The sequence below is a fragment of the Tursiops truncatus genome, chromosome 11 (genome assembly GCF_011762595.2).
Source record: "Tursiops truncatus isolate mTurTru1 chromosome 11, mTurTru1.mat.Y, whole genome shotgun sequence".
Classification (NCBI taxonomy): Eukaryota; Metazoa; Chordata; class Mammalia; order Artiodactyla; family Delphinidae; genus Tursiops; species Tursiops truncatus.
Genome location: NC_047044.1, coordinates 27,498,546 through 27,519,329, shown reverse-complemented (window position 1 = coordinate 27,519,329; position 20,784 = coordinate 27,498,546). Strand labels below are relative to the sequence as shown.

Here is a 20,784-nt window from a genome sequence, read left to right as displayed (position 1 = left end):
AGCTTCCAGCAACCGGGCCTCTGCTCTTCCTCATTAAAGACGCAGCCACCTGCTTGCAGTTATCCTCTGGAAAAGGACGAAGACACACCCGAGGAAGAGAGGCACCTGAAGGCGGAACTGGAACAACCTCAGTGCAGTCGGGAGAACAGCAACTCTGACGGCGTCCCCTGGAAGCTTCCAGCAACCGGGCCTCTGCTCTTCCTCATTAAAGATGCAGCCACCTGCTTGCAGTTATCCTCTGGAAAAGGACGAAGACACACCCGAGGAAGAGAGGCACCTGAAGGCGGAACTGGAAGAACCTCAGTGTGGTCGGGAGAACAGCAACTCTGACGGCGTCCCCTGGAAGCTTCCAGCAACCGGGCCTCTTAGTGGCGTGGAGAAGACGGAGCCATCCTTCCCAGAGGTGCAGCGCCCAGACTGCGGGCCCTCTCCTCGACCCCCCCTGGAAAGCCTGTCCAAGAAGCACTGTCAGAACCAGGGGAAACTTCTCCACTTTGACCGGCAAGCCCCGGGCCGCGTCTCCACCTCGCCCAGACTGAGGAGGTTAAGGGGCCGCAGCTGCGAGAGTGTGCGCGGGCTGCGCACCGCACTGCGCATGCGCCGCCTCAGCCGGCGGCCTTTAAAGGGCCCGCCTGGGGGCAGCTGCAGGGAGACTTCCGGCTCCTCGCATTGCTTTTCCAGCGGGCTATTTGGAAGCCCAGAGGAGTCTTCGCACTCCCTGTGGCCCCTGAGACTCCACTCAAGATTGCCTCCGGACCCCGAAAGGGCACTCAACGCAGCCGACTCGTTTGAGCTCCAAATGGCGCCCAGTGATGAGCTTGCCCTTCCCGTGCCTCAGCCCCTCAACGAGGGGTCACTTCCTCAGGCCTCCCTTCCACGGAGTGGAGGCCAGCCAGCACCCAGCCGCGCCCCACAGCTCCCCAGGCCTCAGGTAACACAGTTCTAAGCCTCCTGCCTCTCATTTGGTGGATGCAAAGCATAGTAGGTCTCGAGGTTGCCATATTGCCCGGTCGCGGGGTGGGGTGCTGTGTTGGGAGATGGCTGGGGGGACGCACAGTGTTTAGGACAGTTGGCTGTCAAGTAAAAGGGGTGCAGCAGTTTGAGGAAGGAGCGTGGAGGTCGAGCTCACTTTCTTCTTCAATATACTTGAAGGCACTTTAAGAAGGAACCCAGGCTAGAGATTGTCTGTCAGTCGTTAGATAGTAAAGGCGGCCCTCTTGCATAGCCACGCTATGTGAAGACCACCTGGCGTGGCTGGTTTAAAAGGGCAGAAGGAGCAAACTACTTAAATGTCTAATGTTCTAACGTTCTCCCCCTGAAAAGAAAAATTCCAAAACATTTTAGCTAGGAAAGTTAATGACCTCTCCCTTCAAGATGTCTGCTTTGGAATTTTGGGTGGGTTTGAGCACGACTAAAACATGCATTTTTAAAATTTATTTCAGAGAGAAGAATTGCATCAGTCCAGGTATGTGTGTCTTTATTTTCTCTAGTGCTATGAAGTCTGTTGACTGTTTACTTTTACGTCTTTTACTTCTGTTCTGACGTAGCAAACCTGATGGTGTATTAATCAGGGCAGTTTGTTTTACATCCCTCAAGTCACTCTTCATATTATGGGTGAGAGAGTCTTAATTTCAAGAGTCTCCTTTAAGCGCCCAGCCTTTTGCTGTGGCTTTTGGGGCAGGGTATAACAGCCACAGGTGAGCATGGTTTTCATTTTGAATTGTCAATGACTTGGTCCTGTGGCTTAATTAACATCCACCAGTAATAGGTTTTGTCAGGAAGAGAAAATGTAAAGGCCAGAAACATTCAACAACTTTTCAAAGAGAAATTCAGAGGACAAGGATAAAAGGAACAAGATGTGCTGTTTAAATCTAGGATGACCTTTAAAATGCCTGTTATGACAGACTGTGCTTTTATCTAGAATGCAGGTAGATTGTGTCACTTCAGAAACCAGCTCTGAACTTTCAGCTTGGTCCCCCAGCTGTGGCAGTGGATTTTCCATTTCTTTCAGGGATGAAGAGCTTCTGTGGCAGTAAGGGAAAGATTCAAGCCCAATTACATCCACCCAATTTGTAGGATTGGTGGGAAAGCCCTCAGTTCATTTGGAAAGTCATGGAGGAATCCTCAGGAAATTAGCTGTTGTTTTATTACTGGACCTCAAATCCTCAAGCAAGTTTGCTGTTCGTAGTAGGAAGGATGAGATCCATCTATGCAGCCTTTGTTTACTTTTAACCCTAGTTGACCTAAATGTCAGCTAAGGTAGAGGATATTTACAAAGCCATAGGCAAATACAAAGTATTGTGTTAGTATATAGGCTAGCTATTGCTATATAACAAACCACCCCAAACCTCAGTGGCTTAAAACAACAACCAGGTATTGTTTCTTATAAATCTGTGTGTCCATTGAGGATCAGTTGATCTAGGCTGCGCTCAGCTAGGTAGTTCACTCCACGTGTCCCTCATCCTTTTCATGGAACCAAATTTCTACACGGGGCATGTTCTTGTGGTGAGGGGAGAGGTTCAAGAGGATAAATGGAAACATGCAAGGCCTCTTGGACCCTGGGCTCTGTACCTTGTCTAATTCTACAGGCCAAAGCAAGTCACGTGGCTGAACTCAAGGGTAAAAAATTATGTGTCACCAGCAGTGGGAGAACATTTAAGTATTATATGGCAAAGTGTTTGGATGCAAGGGTTGGTGAAGAAAGGGTCCTTTAATGGAAATCTTCCACAGGTGTGAACCAGAATAAAGCTCTAAAATGACACCTAATTCAGATGTGTCAGAGAAAGTGAAAAAGAGAGTAGTGTCAGAAAAAGATGATGTTGTTTAGAGTCAATCATGCAGAGTCTAATAGGGTGTTTAGGAATTTTGTTCTTTACCCTAAGAACAGTGTGAAACCACTGAATGGATTGATATGATCATATAGATACAGGGTAGACATGAGAGTTAGATGAGAGTGGATTCCAGCAGAACAATTAGAATGTTCAGGTATGAGAGGTTGGTAGGTTAGGCTCTGATGAAGGCAGTGGAGTTAGAAGGAAGTATCTCGGTTCAGGAGATACCATCACCTAGACTTTGTGAATAGTAGACCATCGGGGGAGAGGGGAAGGAAGTTGTCAAGAAGGACTTCCGAGCTTATGGCTTCCACTGTTAGGTGGCAAATGGTTCCATTCTCTGATCTAGGTAACCTTGGAAGGGAGAAGGATATGGGTAAGTGTGGTGTAAGTTTGAACATGTTGAATTTGAGGACCTATGGAACATCTGAGTGGATATTTTGAGTGGATAGTTGACTAGAGAAAGCATCATGGATGGAGATATATATATATATATATATATATATATATATATGAGAGTCTTTGATCAAGGAATACTTCCTAGAGCAGGTAAAGTCTGTCCAGCTTTGTGTGTAAGATGGAGTTAGCAGATATAAAGGCTAACTGATGGGACACACCAAGCCATTTACAAAAGATGACATGCAGGTAATTTTTATTGACCTGCAGAATCTTTGTGAGGCAATAACAGAAATAGTCTTAAAAGATGCAAAGGGAAAACTTGGTCAGAGGGCTTGAGGCCTTAAAAAGTTCTGTGAGGTTCAGCATGTCACAATCACATACTACAAAATAGTGGAAGGTTACAGAAAATCACAACAGGGAATCAGAGGGGAAGTAATTTAGACATCTTGGTATCTGGTAATGACCCTGAATTATTCAGTATTGTTTTTTTCAGGACTTAGTACAATACTTGGCATGTAGTAGGCAATGTTTATTGAATGAATAAATGAAAGGCTAAGTAACTATAAACAATATGCTTAATAAACATTCATGCATTACTGCTAAAAAGAAGTAATTTTGCATCAGCTGCAGACCACTCAATCTATACTTTTTTAATCAAAAGTTCACCAGAAGCATGAATTTTTGGTAAACAGCTAACCGTCTTTGGCACAAAGATCCTCTGTCTGCCTGTCTTTTGCTCCCTCCCTTTCTCTCTCTCCTTCCTGTCACTACAGTCTTTTCAGCAGTCATTTGTTCAAAGGGCTTCTTCCTGCAGGTGGCTATTTCCCAGGCCTTGTAGTCAGATAGTGTAAGGTAAAGGGCTCTGCACGAGGCCCTGATGTCCATTGAGGAGCTGGGGCACTCACCTCAAAAACTTATTTAAACTTTATTTAAAACATACTTAAACTTATTTAACTTAGGCCTTTAATATGCCTATGAGATGGTATAAACCAGGGGCTAGCAGACTATATAGCCTATGGCCCAAATTCGGCCCACTACCTGATTTTGTAAATAAAGTTGTGTTGGACCACAGCCACATCTATTCATTTAAATACTGTCCGTGGCTGCTTTCGCACTGCAACCACAGAATTGAGTAGCCACTACAGAGACCATATGGCTCACAAAGCCTAAAATATTTACTCTGTGGCACTTTATAGAGAAGGTTTGCTGACCCTGGTATGTTCAGTTAAGAAATGCTTGCCTCTGTGGCTGTCAGTCAATCACAGCAACTTTTTTTTTCCTTGTAGCCCTTTTGCAAAATTTTTTCTTTTAATATAGTGTTTTAACACATGGCCTGACAATTGGGCAGGCTTATATAAATGAGAAGGGCCCAATCTCCTCTCATTTCTGAAATCAGCTCAGTGTTGACTTTGATTCCAGGTTTTTCTTTGTGGACTTTTTTTCTTATTGTTGTTCCCTCTGCCTATATATAACATTCCAGTGAATTAACACTCATTCTAAACTTTTTTCTCCTATCACCAAACTATGCCTCCTGGAAAACAGTCTGTACAAATCATTCTTACTAAAGTGTGAAGGACTTCAGGCTTAAGGCATATCTACACTCATCTTTCCAAGTAGAGCAGTGTATTTATCCCTTTTGGGTCTCCCTACACCTCATAAATGCCTCCATCACAGTACCTAAAACACTGTATTGTATTTCTCTCACATCTGTCTCCTTTCAGAAATAAGATCTTCCTGAGGGCAGAGACCACTTATCTACCCTTCATCTCAGCAGCTATTACTCAGCTAGAGTCTGTCCCCAGAATACTTACTGAAGGAAAGGATGGGTGGAAGGATGACAGGCGGGCTGCTTGGCTTACAGTTTACTTATCTGTCCCCGATGTATTTGAATTTTAACAGAGGACATGACTTGAATCCAAGTAGTGAAGCCATGTTAGTGGAATTTTAAACATCAGGAAGCGAGTGGGGGGATTTTGTGGGTAGGGACACCTTCTTGGCACCCCTTAAAATCGATAATCACAGAAAACTGCCTCACCTAACTTTTTAGTCAGCCCTGAAACTGAGAAAGGAAATGTACATACTATTACATCTATGAGAACAGACTAACCTTCCAGTGCTCAAAAGAAATAGGAAAGAAAACCTAAATATATCCAAAACATGAAAACAAAATGACAAGGAAGAGACCAGACAAAAACATTGAATGCCAGTCAAGCGCTTCCCAAAGCCACATTTATCTGGAGTTATCCTGGGGGGTTGGGGTGGGGGGTTGCAGCACGGCATGGTGTTAAGAATTACTGGAATCAAACTCCCTGGGTTTGAATTCTATCTCTACTTCTCTAGTAGCGTGACCTTGGGCAAGGCTGTGAACAACTCAAAACCTCAAAGTTTTCATCTGTGAAGTGGAGATGCAGATACAGTTGACCCTTCAGCAGCACAGGGGTTAGGGATGCTGACCCTCTGTGCAGTCAAAAATTTGCATATAACTTTACGTCTGCCTTCCTTATCTAAAGGTTCAGTAACCAGTGGATTCAACCAACCACGGATGGTGTAGTACTGTAGTATTTCATGAAAAAAAAAATCTGCATATAAGTGGACCTCTTCAGTTCAAACCTGTGTTGTTCAAGGGTCAACAGTAGTACCCATCCAATAGGCTTTTGATATGATAAATAGTGTAACTTAAATGTTACCTTTTTTAAGAAACCTTCATTCATTCATTCATTCATTTAGCACTTCCTGTATGCAAGTCACTGACTTATTCTTTCTAAAATATTCTGACCCCAGAGTGAAATGATCGATCACAGGACGCTCATCTAATGTGTCTAAATGTTAGATTCAATACAATGTTAAGTCCTCCCCAGACTTTTACCTAAAACCTGTTGTGCAGCTAGCACTGTCTGTAAACTCTAAGTAACACCATAGGGGGAGAAGGCCCTGTCTCAACTGTTGAGCTTAAAAGCTTATTAGAAAGTTACTAACTAATGATTAATAGATGGCATATTGGTTATTTTGTTTGCTTGCTTGCTTTATTTAAATCTCAGCCCTCCACAGCATCATATTTTATTGTGTTGCTTTCTTTTTTCCTCCAATTGTATTGAGATAATTGACATAGAACATTATATAAGTTTAAGGGGTACAGCATAATGATCTGAAATATGTATACATTGCAAAATGATCACCACAATAAGTTAACATCCATCACCACACAGAATTACAGTTTTTTCCCTTGTGATGAGATACATGAATACTGTTAGTCGGAAGAGGAGCTTGCAGCCTCAGGGCATCAGGGAAGCCTTCTTGATCCGGGCATGGCTGGAGGCTAGAGTGGGAACCGGCAGCTTCCTTTCACATCAGGAACCATGTGTTATTCTTGCACTGGCATCAGCTCCCCCAGAATGTAAACTCCATGACAGCAGGAGTTGTGCCTGTTTTGTTCATTGCTGTATCCCTAGTGTCTAGAACACTACCCAGCACATAGTAGATGTTCAGTGAAAGTTTAGGGAAGAAGAAAGGAAGTGCGTTTGTTGGTTAGTTAGGTTAGGTCAAGCCTCGTAGGGGAAATTGTATGATCCCTTTTTGGAAATTTTCTCCTCCAGCTATTTGTTTATCTCTCTCTAGCTCTTTACAACCTCCCCCATCTTCCTAATCTGTTTTGTGTTCATCTCTTGAGTGTACATTGGGTTGCTGGGGATTTGTACAAGTATGGTTTGATCCCACTGGGTAGTATTTTGACCCTTGTCCAGAAAAGGCAGTAGCCTCAAAAGACGGCAAGAGTTCTAGAAAGTTACCAGTATCAGCAGCTACCCTGGTGCTCTGAACACGTGTGTGTTTAATAACCATTACTGATTGAGCCCAAAATGTCACAGCATGGTGTGTTTTCCATGCAGTTGGAACTCCAAAGACTGTCTGTTTCTGTGTTCAAACTGTGTCAGGAAGGGTTCCATTTGTTCACTCCAAGTGTCCGCCCTGTGCCAGACCTTGGACAGTAAGCTAGAGGCTCCCCATTCATTCTCCCTTCTCCGTTGGATTTTCAGCAAATGGAACATTTTGGTAGAAAATGGGAAATTATAATCAAAGGAAAGTTCCTAACAATCTTGTGAGACTCATAATGAAAAAATATTTCCCAGATTTAACCAAGAAAGCTACAGTTCCTTAAAGTGGCAGTCGAGTTGTCATTTCTCTGTTGATTATTTCTTAAAAGGGATTTTTTTTAAAAGATTGTTACTGATTCTTAATTGGCTCTTCCTGTATAATCAACTCAGTTATAAGCAAGCATTCCCATTTGCACTATATCTCTACCATAGGGTAGAACACTATGGTTCCTAAAATAGAACACCTACTTTTTCTAGTCACACAGTTACTGGAAAACCGCCTGCTAGAAAAGGTATATTTACCACGAATTTCACTATCAGACAAGGAATGAGGCCTGATAAGCTTGCCTGATAAAAAAACCTTTGGGTTATCTTACTATTGTCAGTCTACAACAGTGAAATTGAAAAAAATATTAGAATAAAAAACTCAATTGTACTTTTTATTAAGGTAAAAAAAAACCATTGGGCAACATTCACAGCAGAGGGGAAGGATTAGGCTGTGCCTTATCTAAACACTAGTACCTTCAATAAGATTTTTACTCCATTAAGACACACATATCACTAAGGGCAGTTGCAAACCTCCCTCCCCATATTCTCTAGTATCTTTGTTATTTTCCTTTAAAATTTGCACCTGGGAGTTAGAGCCAGTAGTCCTTGGCTTAAGCCCCCTGTACAGAAGGAATTTTTTTTTTTTACTTGCAATTTTTTTTTATTTTTTAATTTTATTGGAGTATGGTTGATTTACAATATTTTGTTTCAGGTGTACAGCAAAGTGATTCAGTTATACATATACATATATTCATCCTTTTTCAGATTCTCTTCTCATATAGGTTATCACAGAATATAGAGTAGAGTTCCCTGTGCTATACAATAGGTTATTTATCTTATACCTAGTGTGGTGGGTGTATGTTAAACCCAAGGAATCTGTTTTTAAAAAAAATGCAAATGATATATTTGTCATATTTCTGAAGGAGGAGCTTTAATTATTCATCTTCATACATTTCTGCCAAGATAAAGGTCATCACATAATTACTGCCCCACCCACTGGCAGGGAAGAAAAGAGCAAACCTAAACCCTTGATTCATAGATCATGAGGGATGGAAAGGGTCTCACTCAAAGTTGTTTTCCACATAAGGAAACTGAGGCCCTGGGAAGCGACATGCCAAGGTCACACGTAATGAAGGTCAGAGTTGGGAATCACAATCCTAAGTCAGGTGCCCTTGCCATTCAATTGCATTGCCCCCTTCACTCGTCTCCTGTGGCTGTCGTAATAAATTACCACTAACTGGTGGCTTAAAAACAACAGAAATTTATGCTCTGAGAATTCTGGGAGCCACAAGTCCAAAATCAAGGTGTCAGCAGAGCCACCCTCCCTCTCAAAGCTGTAGGGGAGGACCTTTTCTTGCTTCTCATGCAGGCGTTCCTGGGCTATGGCTGCATTACTTTAATCTCTGCCTCTGTCTTCACATGGCCTTCTCTCCTTTTTGTGTCTCTTCTCTAAGTATCTCTTATAAGTACGCAGGTCCTGGGATTTAGAGCCCACTCAGATAATCGAAAATAACCTCATCTCGAGATCTTTTATTTAATTACATCTGCAAAGACTCCTTTTACAAATAAGATCACATTCACAGGCTCCAGGAGTGAAGAGATGGACATATATTGGGGAGGGCGGGGGCAGGGGTTTCCATTCAACCCACAACACACCCTTTTTATCTAAAGTAATAACTACCATTATATCAATTTTTAAAAACGCTTAGTGCTTTGAAATGGTTTGTAGTATCTTTTTCTCTCCTTCCATTTACAAGTCTTTTTGGAGTCAGACTTGGGTATTTGAATTGAATTCTTGCTCTGCTGTTCACTAACAATGAGACCTTAAGTGAGTTCCTGTCCTTCTGAGCTTCAGTTTCCTCAGCTCTATAATGAGAACAGTAATTTCCACTTCATAGAGTACTTGTGAAAATCAATATGATAATGCATGTAAAGCTCTTAACAGAATTTCTAGTAAAAGCCCATGCTCAGGAAGTGCCAGCTGATTTTAAGTTAGAATAATATTCACCGTGACCAATCTGTTCTTTACAAAGTGTATGTATTTGAGATCTACTGGGGGACACATTTCCCCCACCAGAAACTTTTCTGGCACCAACACGTGAGCACAAGCTCATTCCTGAGTGTGATGCGTGAGTGTATGGCCTGCTCAGCTGAGGGAGGGGGGAGCATTCTCTGGATTCTCTAAATTGTTGCCGTCCCAGCCCACACCGTGGACCTTCAGATCTTCAGCAGAAGACAGAAAAAGGAGAAATCCTGGTACCAGAAAGGAGACAAGATTATTCCAGCAACCATGGGACTAGTCCCTTCAGATCTGACCGGCCTGGGACAGCGCAGCTTAGGGTTAGTGAAAGTGTGGTTGCGTTTGGGTTTGTGGGGAGTGGGGTGGCTGGCAAGCCCGAGAGGGCTGCGAAGTCTGGGTCAGGCACCCAGTTAGTTATACAACCTCTTGGGTCCAGAATTTTGTCCTGAAACAAAGAATCAGAACAGCCAAGCATTGAACCAAAAACAAGAACAGAAAAAGTGTTTCTCATGGATATTTGTTTAGTGTACTTTTTCAAACAAAGGGTAGCAAGAAGCTATACTGTAGTTACACAGTGACAGTGGCCTGCCAGCCACACCCCAAACATTTTGCAGTTATTATCAGCTCATTCCTTAGTGTAATCTCCCTCTGAGGAAATTAGGTACCAAAAAATTCTCTTCCCCACCCTCTTCACACAGGATGCCATGACCCCATGCACATACCATTTTGTTTGGGGGAGGGAGATAAAAAGTCTGAATTTATTAGTGATTGCTTCCAGTGGATAATCAATCCAGAACGGGATACAGTGACCCTGTGTGCATGCCATGTCTTACGAGAAGCAGTCCTTTTAGAATAGCAAAAATAAAATACCAATTTGGAACCACCAACACCTCTCCCCTCAAGAGACTAAATGCAAAGTCATTCTGAATTCACTGCAACTGTTTGCATTAATATCACTCATCCAATGATGAGCAACCCTGGCTGACACAGGCATGGGATCCTGTGCAGAGTGCCCAGAAATCTAGTCGGCTGCCAGGCATGGGTGATGCACGGGCATGTTTTCTGTACCAATTCATGTCTCTTCATGTTAGTATGTGCAGATGTTCTTTCTTGTTGTTTTCCTAAGTCTCTGGTTATAACTGTAATTCTTGATATTTTTATTAACCAGTGCCCTCTTCTGATGAACATAAGAATGTCATCAGAGCTTCTGTTATGCCTTCCCAGGGGCATGCCCCCCTTTCCAGAGTGAGCATCACTGGGTTTTGAACACCAAGGCAACAAAGCCAAGGTCATGGCTCAAGCACTATGCAAGCTAGTTGTCTTCCCTATGCTCCATATGTGCACATGGAACTCCAAAACCTGCCCTATGTGCTCCCAAATGGATGCCTTATGTCAGAAGGTAGCCCAGACAAGGAAGAAATGGATAGGGGTAACTTAATCACCTTTAAAGTCTGTGGGGGAGACTCAGATTGCACTTTGTGTATTGTATATGCATATAATTATACAATTATGATCCAGAATGGAAAAGCAAATTCATTTGAGGACTATCTGGATATCATCCTGTAGGTCAACATAGTTATTCATTCAACAAGCTTATTTGATTACCTATTCTATGTCAGGTTCTATACTTGGTGCTTAGACTCTATGATATATAAGACACAGCTTGAGCCTTCAATGAAATCATTATAAAGAGGCAGGGTGGGAGTAGGGAGGGAGAGAATTGGCTCTCTCTGAGCAGATCAGAAAAGACTTCTGGAGGGATAGCATCTAAGTGGGAATTTAGAGATGAATATGAGTGTGTCAGGCTCAGTGGAGATAGGCAGGCAGATGGAAACTACCTGAGCCAAGGCATGGAGGCATGAAGTGCAGGGTGAGTTTAAAGAACAGTGAGTAGCTAGCTATTAGTGGAGTACACATTCTGCAGGAGATCACGTCAGGAAAGTAGAGCAATGGATGACTCAGTGTGTACAGGTTTGGTTATTATTCATTTACTGAACAAATATTTATCGAGCCCTTACTAAACACAGGGATTTAGACCAGGAGGTAGGAACTTAGGCTAAAAGGAGAGGAGATAAGACATGAATCTGCAAAACTACCTTATAAAGTAAGGTACTTTCCTCGAGGGAGGACAACATCAGAAGAGTCTTTTATTCATTCGTGTTCATCAGTAACAATGGATTGAGTACTAAATGGGCACCCACCAACACAAATTATAAGACATGCTTCTTGCAAGGAAGGAGATAGCAGTCTAGTGGAATAAACAGACAAATAGAACATATTATACTATATTCAACAACCAACATAATCACATTTATTGACAGCTTACTAAATTCCAGACATGGATCTAAGCGCTTTATGTTGATCAGTTGATCCTCACACAGGAAGTAGATATGATTATTGTCTACATTTCACAGATGGCAGTCACGGCCAGAGAGGTTACTTGCTCAATCAAGGTCACACAGCTAAGATTAAAATCCAGGCAATTTGAGTCCACATTCTTAACCACTGCTCCAGAGAACTGTAGAAGCATGGAAGAGAAACATATAAACCAGCCTAGAGGAGGCCGGGGAAGACTAATTCTTCCACTCCACCATTAGTTATGTCCTCTCTGAGGTCTCCAGGGAATATAAAGATAGCTTATAGACTCATGCCAAATTCATAATAGTTATCAGATTGTGTACCATCTAGAGTTGAAGCTCAAAAGAGTAAACTTTTTTCCCAAAGTTTACCTAGCTTACATTTCTCATTCAAATTACTGTACTTTTCCCAATCCCCTCTATCCCCATAAACACCAAATCTCATTGTATGCTTCCAGGGTCTTTATCAAGAGAAGTATAAAGTTTACAGGGAAGCTTCTAATATTTCTTTTCAGGGGACTTCTTGGGGCTCCCAAGAAGAAGTTTATGTTATCTAATACCTTTTGCATAACACTGTGAAAATTCCTGGCTGGATTTGTATACTGTTAATTCATTTTGTATCAGTTCCAATGTCCTGTTTGCGAAATGAAGAAACTAGAATTGTATTTCTCATTCAAATTACTGTAACTTTTCCAACTCCCACCTAATTCAGGCCCCTCTAACCTCATAACCACCATGGACATCAGGTTGGCAAATAACAAGAAAGGGAGAGTTGTGAGAAGTTGTAACTTTAATGATTTTGTTACAAACCTCATCAGAAATAGATGGTGAAAAAGTCAAATAAGAGTGCAGAATGCTGAAAGATGACATTCTTGGAGAAGGAAGTCCAGGATGAGGAGATCTGTGTCAGTTAAGACAGCATTTGTCTGCATGTAACAACCAAACTAGAACAACCTAAGCAAATAAAGAATGTTTCTCTTATAACATAACCAGAGCCCAGGCCAGGACAGATGTCAGCATCCTGCCAGGCTCCTTCTGTTTTCCTGTTCTGCTGTTATCTTTGCAAGATCACAGGTATACTTTCAGGTATCAAGCCGTATTCATGACAACAAGAAGGGCAAAGGGCAAAAGGTGAAAGAAGAAGCTAGCCACCTCTGTCCCCTTTGAAAATTTTTTCCCAGAAGCCACACCCTGCAACTTCCATTTAAATCTTGTTGGCCAGATTGCTGCAGGGGAGTCGGGGCTTGTCAGTGCATTAACTCGGCACATGCCACCCCCAGCAAAGCAGGGTTTTGATAATAATAAAAGTGGAGAGCATGCATGCTGGCTGGGCAGCTAGCAGTGCCTGCAACATTACTCTAAAATTCTCCAATTAAAAAGAAAAAAGAAAGGCAAGTCAAAACAGATTTTAAAATGCCAGGAAATGCAGCTAATTGAATAAATCTGAGCCTGATTGTATCTAAGTAATTCCTGTAAAGTTACTTAGGTAATCCATGGCCCTAAATCTCATGGGATGAATAGGAGTTAGACAGGTTCAGAGAGGGCAGAGCATTCCCAGCTAAGTCACTGACGTGTGAAACATTTTGCGTGGGAAATTACAGTCCATTCCCTGTTTCCAGAGAATAAATTGCAAAGTAAAGAATATTAGAAGGTAACTGGGCCAGATTATGGAAGGCTTCTGTGGATGCTTTAAAAATGTGTTTATCGGAAGCCAGGAGGGGCTAAGTCAGACTTACAAAATTCCTTTGTATGTAAAGTAACCTATATGCTAAGCTATTTGTTGATGAAAAGAGAATTTAGAGGTTGCATTGGTCAGTAAATAGAAGGAATTGCATCTCTCATTCTCAGAATAGACTAGAGGAATATCTGAACAGCTATTATGGGGAAGCTCTGAAAATCCTTACAATTCGATGCAATCATTCCTTACCCATTTTGTTCCTTAGTGATCACAGAGCAAATGCCCAGTGGCTTTGGAGCTACTCCCCACTGTGTCTGATGTCAAGCATTTATTTTCTGAACATCCAACAGACAGGAAGTTTCATGAAATAGGGTGGAAGAAAGGAGAAGATAGATAGGCCTGTTTGCTAAGCTTTTCCAACAACAGTCCTCATTTTTCTCTAGGAAAAACAAGAGGGCTGCCTTTAAAAAACCGGCCTCCAATATCTAGGGGTGTCGTGGCCACGGCCATGCCCATGCATCCTGTTCCCTCTGAGGCCATGTTCATAATTTGCAAAGACTCTTGTGTTTAAGGGCTTCCTCCTAGTGTCCTCCTGAGTCAGAACGTATCCAGTATGTTTATGTTGACACTTCCAGGTGAGCTGTTCTGCTTTGGATTAGTCAAAATCATAAGCAGTCAGTAAGGCTCAAAAAGGTGTCAAACATGGGGCGGTGTGTGGGTCATCACAGCCCTCCATGCCTGGAGCCTGGAGTGGCCGCCTGCAAAAGCAGGCATTAATCAGGCTGCCAGCAGTCACTTCCGAGTGCCCATGCATGGGCGTGTAAGCTGTAAGCTCTCTCCTTCCATCTCTTAAACACAGATTCTACGAGCACAGGAGGAGTTCTGTGGTCCTCAACTTATCTGAACTTGAGGTGTTCACCGGGGACCTTCTGGTGTCAGATGGAGCTGCCGATTACGTGTGCCACCCGCTTCTGCTGCTGAATTCAGGTCCTGTCCATTCACCATACTTATATTACATACCTGCTATGGGATGGGTGTTATAATAAGCAAAGGGTATTTTCAGAATATTTAATGACTAAGAGAACATGCGCACTGACACATTAGAACAGATGTCTCACCAATTAGGACGAGCATCAGCCATGAGTTACTGGAACCAGCTGAATACCGCTCTTGGTATTGGGCATTCCACTTACAGAGATGGATAAGGTATAGACCTTTCCTCAAAGGGTCCTCTTGTCAAATAATATACCCCACATCTAGGACCTGGAACAGGTACACCAGTGACGGTCACCATCCTGGAGCAGAATGCCCTCTCTGGGCTGGTGGGCAGCGTCGCTGTCATTGCTGTAATGCCACCCCCCACCCTGTTCTGGCCTTCAACCTCACACTGGTCTCTTCTAACCACGGTGGTACCGTGTGGAGGCAGCGGGCCCAGTGACAGCAGATTACTGTTAGAGCAGATTAGAGAGAGGCAGCCTTAGGGATAAATCTGCATTTTGAACTCAGTTGTGAAAGAAAAGAACAATTGTGGTGTTCAGGACACATTCCCATGATTCTGATGGTAGCCTCTGAGAGCTAAAAGGAGACTTCAAGATCATCATCCACCCTGGTAGTTTTTAAACTGGTTTTGTTCTTAGCAGAGCTCTTTTTACAAAAGAATCCTTACTTGGAAATCCAGTCTATAAAACAGATCCAGGTGGAGTTGTAGTGCTTGAAAATGGGGCAGGTCCCAAAGACTACCTCCAAGGCATCCCTAGAAGCCCAGGATAGCCTGTGACAACACACATGGAAAACCACCAAGCTCTTTCCTCATTCACATATGTGCCAAGTGAGACCCAGAAAGGAGAAGTGGCCTAGCCGTGGTGCCAGCTGGTTTGTGTCAGAGGAATGGGATCGAGACTCCTGACTCCTAACCCTGTATACGCTCCACCAGCCTGCATCAACCACCCATTACACAGGCAGCTGTGAATAAAGCATAACGAACATCTGTATAGCTCGTCACTCTTTATAGAGCCCTTTCACATCTACTGTCCTATATGACACAACAATCCAAATGCCCAAATGAATGAACCAAGCGGGAATTAAGTGATCTACTCAAGGACAGGCCCCTAGAAATTAGAGCTAGTTCTAAGCACAGCTAACCGTAAGAGGTTAGTACATGTTCTGTGATGCTTTGCAAATGCTCTAAACTGGTTAAAAACTAAAGCAGTACTTCTCAAATACTGGTCCCAGGCTAACAGCTTCAGCATTGCCTGGGAAATTCTGGGGTCCCATGCCACACCTTCTGAATTAGAAACTCTGGGGGTGGGGCCCAGCAATATGTTTTTTAATAAGCCCCCCCAGGTGCTTCTGATACCAGCTAAAGTTTGAGAACCAGCATGCTAAGGAACAAGGTCATAATTGCTGCATGCTGTTCTTTGTTAAGTTCTCTGCTAGGCATGTGTGCCTGGCATCACAGTAGATACCACGTAATAAAAGATACACAGCATTCTTCACCATATCCCTCCAAGCCCTCTTCTCCAGGAGATTAGAATAGAGTTCTCATGTCCCCATCATGGTCTAATGCAGTGCTCCTCAAGCTCTGATGTGCATATGAATCACCTAGAGATATTGTTGAAATATAGATTCTGATTCAGCAAAACTTAATATTTAATAAAGATAATAAAAGATTAGGGATTCAATAGAGACACAATTTAAATTTTCTTCTGAATACTTGTGAAGATTTCCCAAGGCCCTAAAATTACCCCTGAAGTTAGAAAAGCAGAGGAGAGAAATTTGCTAAGACAAGAGATCCCAATTATTGCAGTTCAAATTGTACATAATAATTTACCACCAGGCATTTGAAGCCTAAGAGAGGTGAAGCAGATTTGTCTCTGAGGGAGGTTCCACCTAATCTCCCCTTTACAAAGGTCAAAAAGGTGGTCAGAATGAGCAGGATAATCGGTTGGATTCCAGGGTTCCAATGAGAAAAGTCCCTCAAGCACACTGATTTTTAGTAAATGCTGCTCAGGTAATTGCTTTCATCTGATGGAAGTATTATGCAGTCTCCTGATAAACTGGTAGAAACAGAGATGAACCTTTAAAACATCCATTTTGTGTACTGAGTTATCGGAACATCTCACCAAAACCTAAGAGATGATTCCCACGTTTTTCTGGGTAGCATTATAGATTGATGCAAATGACATAAAAATCAAGAACCCACAATCTAATCTCTTTACTTCCTGATCATCAAAAGAATGTGTTACTGAAAAATGACTTCCTTTTCAATTTAAAGCAACTCCTAAGGAATATGTGGATGGTGGCCAATAGAGATAATAAGCCCCCAACCTAAAGATTGGTGACATGGGTTGATGTGCCCCTATTTCAGGAATCTACACTCAACCACACCTGGGGGTTATCAGGCCGATGCAGTCTCTGAGTCTCAAGTTTGGTCAGGCTATTGAAGTTGCATATGCTGGGGTGGTTTCCAGTATAAAAATTAAGTCCTTTCAGCCCTAAAGTCCTGTGACTCTGTCTTAAAAGAATACTCAACATTTTATTGCATTTTATAGATTTCTCCTTGAATGATGGGGGGGAAAGGAGGCTGAAGCAGGACAATATCACCATAAGGTAGCAATAGTACACCAGCCTTTCAGTTGGAACATCGCTTCGTTTACTCATCTGCATAAATATAAATATTCATCCTGTGCATTCTCAAGAGAAGGAGAATTAAAGCAGGACAAATTCTGTTCGGCTCATTTGAAAAGCAGGTTTTGTAAAGCACTCCATTGATCTGTCAGTGGTTACTCAAAGTACTAATATATCTTCTTTAATTTCACCCACCAGAATCCAAAAAGCCAAGATGGCCTTTCTCCAAGAGAGGAGTGGTGAGTGTTGTGCATTGTCATTTTTGTTTTAATTAAGCCTCCAGTAGCCAGGAAAGTAAGAAATGGCTAAAGAGCCTCTTCATCCTACTTTATCTTTTCATGACAGCAGATGGCACATGAAGTTTAAATTGTATCATCACATTCATAGTAGTGGATATAGAACTTGCCAAATGATGCCGCTTTTTGCAGTGATACGGTGCTAATTGCTAGTGGTTAATGAGCTCTGCAAGAAAACAAAGCAATCCTAATATTGCAGTGCCTTACAGCTCCAAATTTATAACTTGACACAGTGTGGGAAACAGCTCACTCGATGAAGAAAACTTGCACAAGCGTATGCCCCAGTTTGCAGTCTGTGCCCAGTATACTGGGAACATTGAAAAATTAATGAGATATTACAGAAACAGATTCCACAAATACACTTCTATTTCTGGGAAAGCCAGTTGGATTAGACCTAGCGGGTTTTCTTTAAATTCATTCTTGCCCCCTCAATTATTGAAGACTTATAAATTGAAATCAGTAGTGCCTGATTCTTTCCTGCCTAGGTCAGGAGTTAGCCACAGTGAAGCGTTTCTCGCAAGCATGCTGGGGGCAGAGGGAAGGAGTGTTCCTCGCTTCTGGAGTGAGGAGGAAGGAGAAGGACTGACTGTGTTCTCCCCACAGTACCTACACACCACAGCCAGCAGCACCAGGAGGGCCTTATGAGTAGTTACTGCACTTCTTTCTGTTAAAAATCTGCCCACATGGCCTCTGCAGTTGGCCACCAATTATCGACATCTACCTTGGAGGTTCTGTGGGTGCACACACATTGATACTTAACTACTGTAGCTAAATTAAAAGTCCTCTGAGGTTTCAATCCCAGCTGCTCCATGTACTGCCCTGTGACCTTGGCCAAGTGAATCCATGTCTCTCTCAGCTTCAAGTCCTTCCTGTAAAAAGTAGGTGGTAATAGTGGCAGCCTCTTAGGATGGTTGTGACAAGTGAGTCAAATAATGCGAGTGAAGCTCACCCCGGAGCTGGGCGCCTGAGACAGTCGTTACTGGCCATATTATTGTTAGTGTTGTTCATAACCAGGGCTTGGAAAACTGTGTGTTCCCATAATCAAGTATAGGAGTGACTTTCACATTATTTTTTCAAGGGTTAAAAAGTTGTGTGAGTGTCTTACTCCCCTTGGGCTGCTGTAAAATACCACAGACTGGGTGGCTGAAACAACCAGTATTATTTCTCACATATCTGGAGGCTGGGAAGTCCAGGATCGGGGTGCCAGCATGGTCGGGTTTTGGTGAGAGCTCTTCTCCTGGCTTACCGATGACCATCTTCTCTCTGCGTCCTCACGTGGTGTAGAGAGAGCTCTGGTGTCTCTTCCTCATCTTATAAGGGTACTAATCTCATTGTGAGGGCCCCGCCCTCATGACCTCATCTACGTGTAATTACTTTCCAGTGGTTTCACCTCCAAATACCATTGTGGGGTTAGGGCTTTAACATATGGATTTTTTGGGGGGGAAAGAAACATTCAGTCTATAGGGACACAGTCTAAACATTACAAGTTTCAAATCATAAACTGTTAGTAAAACTATGATACCATTGTCACCAAGGCTGTTGCTCACCAACCTTTCTCATTTTGCCCCTCTTTAGGGACATGATTTGACTGTTTTCCTGGCAGGCCTGAGACAGGGCCTGTGGTGCAACCTCTCCTGGGATCCTTCCTTCCTTCCACCCTCCCTTCCTTCCTTCCTTATTTGATATCTTTATTGGAGTATAATTGCTTTACAATGTTGTGTTACTTTCTGCTGTACAACAGAGTAGATCAGCTATACATATATCCCCATATCCCCTCCCTCTTGTGTCTCCCTCCCACCCTCCCTATCGCACCGCTCTAGGTGGTCACAAAGCACCGAGCTGATCTCCCTGTGCTATGCAGCTGCTTCCCACTAGCTATCTATTATACATTTGGTAGTGTATATATGTCAGTGCTACTCTCTCACTTCATCCCAGCTTCCCCCTCCCCGCTGCGTCCTCAAGTCTGTTCTCCACGTCTGCGTCTTTATTCCTGCCCTGCCACTAGGTTCATCAGTACCGTTTTTTTAGCTTCCATATATGTGCGTTAGCATCTGGTATTTGTTTTTCTCTTTCTGCCTTACTTCACTCCGTATGACAGACTCTAGGTCCATCCACCTCATTACAAATAACTCAGCTTCATTCCTTTTTATGGCTGAGTAATATTCCATGGTATCTATGTGCCACATTCATCTGTTGATGGACACGTAGGTTGCATCCATGTCCTGGCTATTGTAAATAGAGCTGCAATGAACATTTTGGTACATGACTGTTTTTGAATTATGTTTTTCTCAGAGTATATGCCCAGTAGTGGGATTGCTGGGTCGTATGGTAGTTCTATTTTTAGTTTAAGGAACCTCCATACCATTCTCTATAGTGGCTGTATCAATTTACATTTCCACCAACAGTGCAGGAGGGTTCCCTTTTCTCCACACCCTCTCCAGCATTTATTGTTTGTAGATTTTTGATGATGGCCATTCTAACTGGTGTGAGGTGATATCTCATTGTAGTTTTGATTTGCATTTCTCTAATGATTAATGATGTTGAGCATCTTTACACATTTTTCATGTGTTTGTTGGTAATCTGTATATCTTCTTTGGAGAAATGTCTGTTTAGGTGTTCTGCCCATTTTTGTATTGGGTTGTTTGGTTTTTTTGATATTGAGCTGCATAAGCTGCTTGTATATTTTTCCTTCCTCATTTAAATGAAAGCAGGGTCAGTTGTCAATCGGGTCTGGGGTCTTAGGAGAAGGGGCATCTCCCACCAGCTTGCCAATTCAAGCTCAACAACTACAGAATCCATATATTCTCATACAGTCAGCCCTCTGTGTCTGTACATTCTGCATCCTTGAATTCAACCAACTACAAATGAAAAATATTTGAAAATAAATTCCAGAAATTTCCAAAAAGCAAAACTTGAATTTGCCATCCACCAGCAACAATTTACACAGAATTTACATTGCATTATGTATTACAAGTAATCTAGAGATGATTTAAACTGTATGGGAGGATGTGTGTGGATTATATGTAAATCCATTTTATAAACTGGACTTTAGCATCTGAGGATTTTGGTATCCGAAGAGGTCCTGGAACCAATCCCACTAGGATACTGAGGGACGACTGTATATCCATTTTACTCCAGTTCCGTGTCACCAGTGCCTACTACAAATTTCCATTCCACACGTCTCTTAGTTATTAAATTTGAGGCCCCAGAGTTAACCTTGGCTTCTTTTCTTTATCCTCCACATCCTCTCAGATACCCTTCACATCTTCTCATTGCGTCTCCTAGCCAATGCCACCATAGTGGAAGCAGCACAGGTTCCAACAAAGGGTCTGTAACTCTAATGAGTTAATGTTTCCTCCAAGAGGACTGTCCCCTCCCTTCTCACTAGCATATCCACCAAGCACTTTGGCCAGGAGGTCATTCAGACCCTTGGAAAGCCA

General features: G+C 42.6%; 1 protein-coding gene across 1 annotated transcript in view; it reads left to right on the top strand.

Annotated features, from left to right (window-relative positions):
• Positions 1 to 211: 211 nt before the first annotated feature.
• The window catches only part of PLEKHG7 (pleckstrin homology and RhoGEF domain containing G7), an 83,186-nt gene continuing 62,613 nt past the window's right edge, over positions 212 to 20,784 (top strand). The window contains 4 exon segments of the mRNA XM_033866265.2: positions 212 to 931; positions 1,443 to 1,465; positions 14,281 to 14,408; positions 17,247 to 17,287. Coding sequence (XP_033722156.1) covers positions 212 to 931; positions 1,443 to 1,465; positions 14,281 to 14,408; positions 17,247 to 17,287 — 912 coding nt within the window.